General features: G+C 39.1%; 1 protein-coding gene across 1 annotated transcript; it reads right to left on the bottom strand.

The window, feature by feature from the left end:
- Positions 1-732: 732 nt before the first annotated feature.
- LOC122940595 (trypsin-like) lies at positions 733-5,664 on the bottom strand. The gene is made up of 5 exons (XM_044297238.1): positions 5,622-5,664; positions 5,317-5,470; positions 2,620-2,873; positions 1,476-1,612; positions 733-888 (listed from the first exon to the last, which is right to left on the bottom strand). The coding sequence occupies exons 1-5, from the start codon at positions 5,659-5,661 to the stop codon at positions 739-741; spliced, it is 735 nt and encodes a 244-aa protein (XP_044153173.1). The 5' UTR covers positions 5,662-5,664; the 3' UTR covers positions 733-738.
- Between the last annotated feature and the right edge of the window lie 4,027 nt (positions 5,665-9,691).

The raw sequence follows: 9,691 nt of genomic DNA on the forward strand, positions 1-9,691 counted from the left end.
CAGGCCCACCCCCTCTAAGAGTCATATGAGAACCCTTCTTCTTCCTTCCTAGTGCTTTTGTCCTCCCAACAAGTGCAGTAGATTCATCCAAAACAAATCTGAAAATATTTTGGTTTGTCTGCCATCAGAAAAATAGCAAAGTCCGGTCCAAACCCAGTTCAGTTAGAACTGGTTCACTTATGCTTACTTTCCACCTTCCTGCCTTACTATATTCTATGAACTGAAGTACTGACTTTTTTTTATTTAAATGTGAATTGCACTATAAAAAATGAGTGGTTAATGTTCTATACAACAAAAATGCATAAGGCAAATAAATGAAACATACGGTCAAGCGCATGCAGTCTTAGGGAGTTATTTATTACACAGAAATACGGCGTTATTTGAGACTCAATCAGCGACTTCTCCCCGCTCAAGCCAGGTCTACGAAAATGGGTGTGGAGTGGGCGGAATTTTTTTTTTATGTGTAGAAAATGGTCAAAATGTAAAACAGCAAGGAAGCTGTCTTACATTTAGATGTGGCTGTGGATCCGCCAAAGTTATGAAGAGCCCTGCGTCTCTTCATAAATCTGGAGTTGCTGGACTCAAATTTTTTTTTAATGATGATTGAAGGTGATGAATTCATATAAAAATGAGAAGATTTTTTTTTTTATTTTTTTTTTATTTTTTAGAAAGCTGTTACTATGATAGGTGTTAGTATCCAGTAACAGAGCAACAAATGACAAGAAACACAGAGAAAGATTAGTTGGCAGCCATGGTGCTGGAGATCCAGGAGTTGTAGTTGCAGACCTTGGTGTAGACACCAGGATAGTTCCTGAGGGCACAGCCATATCCCCAAGAAACAATACCTTGGAGCTGTCCATTGCAGACCACGGGTCCACCAGAGTCACCCTGAGAAAATATAGAGTCAAAATGTTAGACTTTGAATCAACTGGAAGTAATGAATAATCTGTAGCTACTGTATATTCTGAGATGCGGCTACAGAAGTTTCCTTCCCAGAGATGTAAATTGTGGCTCTTGGGGCTCAATACAATCATGTAACATTTATAACAGTTGTGTCTTTCTAATATGGCACAAGGATCTTTGACCATCTTTCAGCATGTCCTGAGTGTGACCTCTGTACTCAATATAGCTACACCTCTGCTCCCTCAAATAGTGTCTCTGAAATATCTACAAATACAGTGACATTTTCAATGAGCCTCTGTGATGTCTATACCAATTTTTCTAAAGAGCGAAACAATGTGGTAACACATTAATGCCAGAGCAGGATTTTGTCATTGAACTGTTTTCTTTTTTTAAATCAATACAATTGGAAAGAAAGAAATACATTTTTGCCCTTCAAGCCTAACCCTGGTCTATATCATCCTTTTAAGAATCTGCTATCCTCACAATATTGTTAAATTGCATAATTTAGAGAAACAAATTTTTGATTTTTTGTCACAGATCTGAAAGTTATGAGACAAAGAAGATCTATTTACCTGGCAGGAATCCTGGCCTCCTTCCATGTATCCAACACAGATCATGTTGGTGGTGATCTCTCCTGGGTAGGCGCTGCTACACTGGGCGGCAGTCAGGATGGGGGCGTTCAGGCACTGCAGGAGGCTGGGCATGTTTGCTAAAGGTAAGTGAATATACATTTTCAGCAAATTGTATGTAGATATAAACATAAAATGATCATTCACAGTGTTTGCACATTTTCTTTGAATTTTATAGGGGTTTTGTGGAATTTTTGAACTGATAAACTATCCCACTAATGGGTCATCACTTAATAGTATCTGATAGGTGGGAATTTAACACTTGGATTCCCCTGATGATCAACTCTTGGAGAAGTTACCGGCTCTCACATAAGAGCCAAAGCCTTCTCTCTGCTCACCAAGCACAGTGCCGTCCATTGTATAGAAACTATGCTTGATATTGCATCTCAGTGCATTAATGGGGCTGAGCTGAGCTTAGGCCATGTGACCAATGAGGAAGCTGTTAGAAGGATGCGGTGCGATTGCAAGCATCAGTGTCTTCTCAAACAGCTCATTCCTGGTGTCAGGTACACACCAATCAGATACTGATGACCTTTCCGGAGGATAGATCATCAGTTTTAAAATCTGGGAAAACCCTTTTAAGCTTTATGCTCCCTGATACAGTATGGTTTCTACACCATAGCAGTTTGTGGTTCATATCTATATGACACATATTATTCCACACCTATAATATCCATTAATCATGGATCTGTTACTATTTGCTACACATGAATTGTCAACTGTGTACAGTGATCCACTTAAGCTTTATATATGATAAATATTAAAAAAGATTTACATTGGATCTGATATATTATGAGACCTATTGCAGAAATACATAAAAAATTCTAAAGAAACATCCCTCCAACAATTTCTACACGGTGCAATCATTGAGGTCCTAGAAAATTTTTAATGATTAAATTCAAAATGTATTAGATTTGTCTTAAAATGACTTCACTCCTCATCAGCAAACTCCACCTTTGAAGAAACTTCAGCTCATTTGGTGTCAGTAATTCCCACCTCTAAGTAAACTCCATCTTACATTGTGTCAATAACCACTACTCATTTTTACTTGCCGCTCCAGTAACATTATTGGCAGTATTTAACTTACTTCCACTGCTGAGGGTGTTGCCCCATCCAGAGATCAGACAGCTGGTTCCAGAAGCAGCACAGCCACCGGGCAGACCAACAGTCTTGACGTAAGAGTTGAGGGTGGCAGGAGAGGCCAACTTGATCAACATGATGTCGTTGTCCAGGGTTCTGGAGTTGTAGCTTCCATGTCTGATGACTCTGGCAGAGTTAATGAACTGCTCGGTGCCTTCACTGGAAAAGATGTTGTGTTCTCCCAGTCTGACCTGCATGCTCCTGCAAAAATTAGACAAATCTGTTTGTAATCCCAAAATCATTTCATAAATATTTTAAAATGCATTAGTGTTTTTGGGTAAATATTTGTGCTTTCTTTCAGAAACAGCACCATAGTTGTCCATACACTGTAAATGGCATAGCAATTTATCTTCACCCAAGTAAATGCCCTGTTTCTTTAGATGTGTGGTGAGGAAAAAATTGAAATCTAATACTTTTTTGAAGTTATCTTTCAATGGTTGAACATGGGGCAGCTAATATCACACATACAGTATATCCATCAGTCTAATACATAATGGTGATAATTTGATTAATTACTATGTATTTGTGGCTCCAGACCTTTGTCTTTCATTGTTCTGGATTTTTTCTTTATATAAGCAAATTATAGAATATACTTGGTAGACTCTTTTTTCTATAAATGAGACTCTGTCCCAGTGAATCCACATTTTGAAGAATCAAAACGGGCACTGACTGGAGCAGCCAGGAAGCCAAGAATCCAAAGGACAGGTAAGAACAACTTTAGGGAAGTGATAAAGAAATAAATATAACAATAAAAAAAATAAAAAAATAAAACGAATATTCGATTTCGCGAATATATAGAACAATATTCTAAATATTCGCGAAATCTCGAAGTTGCGATATTCGAGAAAAAAATTTGCAATTCGAATATTCACGCTCAACACTAGTTTGAAGTTTACTCTTAACCACCTAATGGAAGGTCCCTGTAAGAGCTGCTAGGATAGGAGGCCAGAATTAACCTTGTCCTTAAACCCCCATGCCTCTGAGCCACACTCAGTGTCACAATTTATACAAAATGATCACTATACAGTAAATGATCTGCTAACACTAACAGTTTGTTATTTACTATGGAAACCCCTCATTTCTAAAAACAAAAAAGCTTCAAAAAGAGTGTTGAAGGACTTTATATTTATACATTGGGAATTCAATTGTGTCCTATCACCATCTTGTAACTGTAATATGAAACTCTTTGTATTCTATAAATTGCCAAAATTATAGAAAAAGGGTACAAACATATTTGCTTTCACTGTGCCACATATAAATAACATCTGAACATAAGTTTTCTTTCTTTCAGTTAAAAGGTTTTTCATTGCTAAAACACTGATGACCTGTTCTTATTATTGGCCATAAGTTTCTGATATATTCTGGTTATGACCCCCCGGGCCATTACCAATCTTTAGAGCATTCAGATGCAATAAAAAAATGTTTGTCCCACAAAACTTGTTTATTGAATTGTCTCCCTTTTTTAGCAACCATTTTTACAAACAAAACTAGCTTCTAAACCTCAATAGTGATGAGCGGCAGGTCCCATATTCAAATTCACGATATTTGACGAATATTCGCTAGAATATTCTTTTCATATTCGCGAATATTCGTATTCGAGATTATTTTCACGATTGCGATTAATCTAAATTGTAAATATCGCGTAATGCAAAGTTGATAAAAAAATAATATATAGCAGTAAATATAGTGCTATATTATAGTTTTAAGAATATTCATCATTTTCTAAAAGAAGAATATATAGCAATATAGAAAATATTAGAGAAAATACAAACAGAGCAATTTAGCTAAGCTAATATAGTGCTCTAATATAGTTTTTTTAATAGTGTACATTTTTTTTCCAAAGCTGAAGTTCAGAAGAGAAAAAAATAATAAGACTATATAAAAAAAGATTATAGCACTGTATTAACTAAATTGCTCTATATTTGTATTTAGTGAATATTCGCTATATTGCTATATATTCTTCTTTTAGAATATGACGAATATTCTAAAAAACTAAGTTATAGCAATATAGCGAATATATTCGTTATATAGAATATTCGTCTTTTTTTCAATGTTTACTATTATTCCACTTTGGCATACTCCTCCCCGACAAGCGTCCCCGTCACCATGGAAACGCCTGTGGGTTAGAAAATACCATCGGATCTGAGTTTTCCCTGAGATCGTGAAAACTCAGATCCGAGGGTATATTCTAACCAACAGACGTTTCCATGGTGACGGGGATGCTTGTCGGGGAGAAGTATGGCAAAGTGGAATAACAGTACACATTGGAAAAAAAAACTAATAAATGAATATTCTAAATAACAAATATATTTTCTATATTGCTATATATTTGTCATTTTTTTCCATATGAAAATTTGATTCCTTCAAGCTTAAGTTGCTTGTGGGCCAGGGAGGAATAATTTTTTCAGATGTAAAAAAATTACGAATGTTCGATATAGCGAATATATAGCACTATATTCCAAATATTCGTGAATTAGCGAAGTTGCGATATTCGAGATAAATATTCAAATATTCGCGCTCAACACTAAAACTCAAATGCTTTCAATGCTTTGGGCAGCTCCACAATATAGAATAGTAAATGATAAAGGCCAAAAGTTGATGTGACGTTGATGGTTCGGCCTTGGTCAAAATTCTGGTAACTTACGCCTTGTAGCAATGAGCAGCAGAGATCACCCAGAGGCTGGTGATCAAAGTACCTCCACAGAAGTGGTAGCCGGAGTTCAGAGATACTGCGTAGGGGACGGAGTAAGCAGAGCAGGTGTAACCTCCTACGATCTTATCATCATCCTCAAAAGCAGCTGAGAAAATACAAGGAGCCATATTATATACAGTCATATACATCATACATGTAGCAAATTGAAAAAGTTAGCTTCTTTCCTCATAGAAAGCTGCAGAAAACTAAAAAGTATCAACGTGAACAATGTATGTATCATAGAAGACTGAACTCACCAACTGCTCCGAGGAGCACACAGATCAGGAGGAGTTTCATAGTGGAAATTGATCCAGAACGAGTGTTGAGCGTAAACTACAGACATATATACCCAAGAGCTATCATGATATCACCCCTCTACCCCTTCCTCAGTCAAGGGTAAGTTAATTAATATCCGCATTATCTAAACTATAAAAGGAAAACTGTAGTTGAAGGTTATGTTCTGAATGTTCTTTTGACCTATTTGGTTGATATTTTTGTTACCTTGGGTTTGGATATTTTTATCCTGTAAGGTAAATCAGCATACAATATGTTGTTTGCCTTTAGGTTGTGTTTCTGTAACTGATAAATTCTATGTGCGTGAACATGTCATGCTCTGTATGGGATTGGTTGCACATGTGTCACATTACCATAGACATTCTTACTGTAGTTTTTTATGGAGTAAAATCAAAATCATATTTTATAATTAGAGTAGTTGCACCTAAAATCATGCTTTTGTCAGTATGACGATTTAAAGTAAGTTTCTGGTGTTGAGCGAAACAAATTATTTGAAGCTAAATTCCACCTGATGTTTAGGAAAAATTCAGTTCGCTGCAAAGCCTTTTTCTTTGCGTTTCGTGGTAATAAATCTTTTTTTTTTCTAATATGGCTGCTGCATGTGTCGCAAAGTGAAAATGAGAAGCCCAGAAACTCAAAATGACGCGTAATGTCATGCAGCTAGCTAACCAGCAGATAGCCATCCCTTATAATATCACGACCCTTTTAAAAGTTTTATCCCGCGTGGTCTCCACCATTTTTCTATGAGATGAGTTTAGGAAAAGATGTGGCAAGTGCTTATGTGCTAAGAATAGTGTTGCAGAAAGCTTTTAATTGTAGAATATTAGATGCGGAGAGTTCAGGAACAGTGTAGGGAGATCATAGGGAGAGTTTTTAGACACTGTAGGGAGAGCATGGAGAGATTGCAAGGACAGTGCAGGTTGAGTGCAATCGCCACGTGCATCTTGTTCACCTGCTGCCACAATCCTAGTTAAATTATTAATTTATATATAGAATAACTGTGCCTCAGTATAAAAGGCGGTCAAATATATCGCCGTCTGCATCTTTTTTTAACTGCTTACACATTTGCATTTAATCTCTTAGTTTATATATAGAATTACTGTGCCTCATAATAATGGGCAGTCTAACATACCGCCGTCTGCATCTTGTTTAACTGCTGACACATTTGCAGTTAAATGGACGATTGATGCTTGAAGCTCAATTTCACCTTAATACACACAGGTAAATTGCTGCTACACTTTGGGTATTGTTACAGTAATCACATATATATGCATCTTTGTTAAATTGACAGGGCCAGTGCAGGGAGATCATAGAGTTTTTTGAAACTGTAGGGAAAGCTTACAGAGACAGCAGGGACACTGCAGGTTAAGGCCGAGTTCACACGAACGTGTGTGACCCGTGCTCGTGCTGCGGCCCGCAAACAGCGGGCCGCAATGCACGATCGCCGGCCGTAGGTCAGCCGCATCGGATCGCGGACCCATTCACTTTAATGGGTCCGCGATCCGCCCGTTCCGCTAAAAGATAGGACATGTTCTATCTTTTTGCGGAACGGAGGTACGGGACGTAACCCCACGGAAGCACTCCGTAGTGCTTCCGAGGGGTCCCGTACCGTGCGGCCGTTCCGCTATTCCGGATTTGCGGACCCATTGAAGTGAATGGGTCCGCATCCGTGAATCGGAATGCACACGGAACTGTGGCCGTGTATTGCGACCCGCGATTTGCGGGCCGCAATACGGCCACAGATCACACACGTTCGTGTGAACTAGGCCTAAGTGTAATTGCCACTTGCATCTTGTGGAACTGCTACCACATGCATAGTTAATCAGTTAGTTTATACATAGACTTACTGTGCCTCAGTATTTAAAAAACAGTCTAATATATTGCTATTCGCATCTTGTTGAACTGCTGCCACATTCACAGTTAATCCTCAACTTTAAACATAGACTTATTGTGCCTCAATATTAAAGGTCGGTCTAATATATTGCCATGCGCAGCTTATTGAACTGCTGCTACCTACATAGTTATTAGAGATGTCGCGAACATAACATTTTCCGTTCGCGAACGGCGAATGCGAATTTCTGCTAATGTTCGTGAACGGGCGAACCGCCATTGACTTCAATAGGCAGGCGAATTTTAAAATCCACAGGGACTCTTTCTAGCCACAGTAGTGATGGAAAAGTTGTTTCAAGGGGACTAACACCTGGACTGTGGCATGCCGGGAGGGGGGGGATCCATGGCAAAACTCCCATGGAAAATTACATAGTTGACGCAGAGTTGGATTTTAATCCATAAAGGGCATAAATAACCTAACAATCCTAAATTTTTTTGAACAACGTGGTTTAAAACATCCAGTGTGTGTATACCATCAGGTATGATGTTGTATCGATCAGGTAGTGTAAGGGTTACGCCCGCTTCACAGACATTGACAGACCAAACTCGCCTTTTAATGCACCGCAAACAACAGCAAACAGTCCATTTGCACAAGGTTGGATACCAAGCTAGCCATGTCCCGTTAATGTCATTGAAGGTTTCTTCCTCCACCCAGCCACGTACAACACCAAGGGTCCCCAAAAGGTGAATTGAATTGATTTTTCGAAGGGGAAGATGGTTAAAAAAATGCTGGCTCCCTCCCCTTTGTTTGAATCCACACCACGGTCACTGCGTCTGCGCCGTGCAATTTACTGTCACACCCGATATGAGTGGTATTTTCTGTAGTACTATTCTCATCAGTTTAATCCCTCTTATGTCCCCTATCCGGGGACGTGTGTCGAATTGATTAATCATTGTCGAATTAACGAGATCCTGAAATAATTTTGTTCTGAGCTCTGTACTTGCTTTGTATTGGAATTGATGGGGATTTTTTAAATTGTCTGCATTATTTCTAATAAAAAAAATCATAATAAAGTCTCTTAATAGTTTATTTTATGTATTAAAAACCCATACAACTTAAAAAAAAAAAGAAAAATAATGTTTTTTATATGAAAAATTATCCAGCCGATCGCTTTTGGTCTGATCATAATGAAGCAACGGCCTTATCTGGGGTGTGGCAACATTGCCAACACAATCATAGAGGTGATGATCGCTTCATTGTGATACGCAAGCCCCTTCACCACAACAACGTACCGATCACGAAGGGGAATTGACACATGTATGTGCCTTTTTTTTTGTTTTGTTTTTGCAGCCACAGTGCAGCACTAGAGGCCAGAAAAATTAGGTATTGTTGCAGCCGCTGCTAAAAATTGATGTTTTCCAGGCAGAAAGGTGACTAAAACATTGCAGCTTGAACCCTAGTTGGTGGCGGACAATTCACGAAAGTCATCCGGTATGCAGACATTAAATACAGCAGCGTAGGGACCATTTTGAGGCCAAGGCATGTCATCAGGCCTTTTGTTAGTCAAACGTATCCCCCACTGTCAGTCCCTTCGGGATCCATGCCTCATTCATCTTAATGAAGGTGAGGTAATCAACACTTTTTTGACCGAGGCGACTTCTTTTGTCAGTGACAATGCCTCCTGCTGCACTAAAGGTCCTTTCTGACAGGACACTTGAAGCGGGGCAGGCCAGAAGTTCTATCGCAAACTGGGATAGTTCAGGCCACAAGTCAAGCCTGCACACCCAGTAGTCAAGGGGTTCATCGCTCCTCATAGTGTCGATATCTGCAGTTAAGGTGAGGTAGTCTGCTACCTGTCGGTCGAGTCGTTCTCTAAGACTGGATCCTGAAGGGCTGTGGCGATGTGTAGGACTGAAAAAGCTCTGCATGTCCTCCATCAACAACACATCTGTAAAGCGTCCTGTCCTTGCTGCAGTGGTAGGAGGAGGATTACTTTGACCTCTTCCCCTGTTAGATTCCCGTTGTGCTGTGACATCCCCCTTATAAGCTGTGTAAAGCATTTTTTTTTTTTGGTTTTGAACTGCTGCATCCTTTCTGACTTCCGGTAATTTGGTAACATTTCCGCCACTTTCTGCTTATACCAGGGGTCTAGTAGCGTGGCCACCCAGTACAGGTCGCTCTTCTTCATCCTTTTTATACGAG

This window comes from Bufo gargarizans, chromosome 6, assembly GCF_014858855.1.
Source record: "Bufo gargarizans isolate SCDJY-AF-19 chromosome 6, ASM1485885v1, whole genome shotgun sequence".
NCBI classification, from domain to species: domain Eukaryota; kingdom Metazoa; phylum Chordata; class Amphibia; order Anura; family Bufonidae; genus Bufo; species Bufo gargarizans.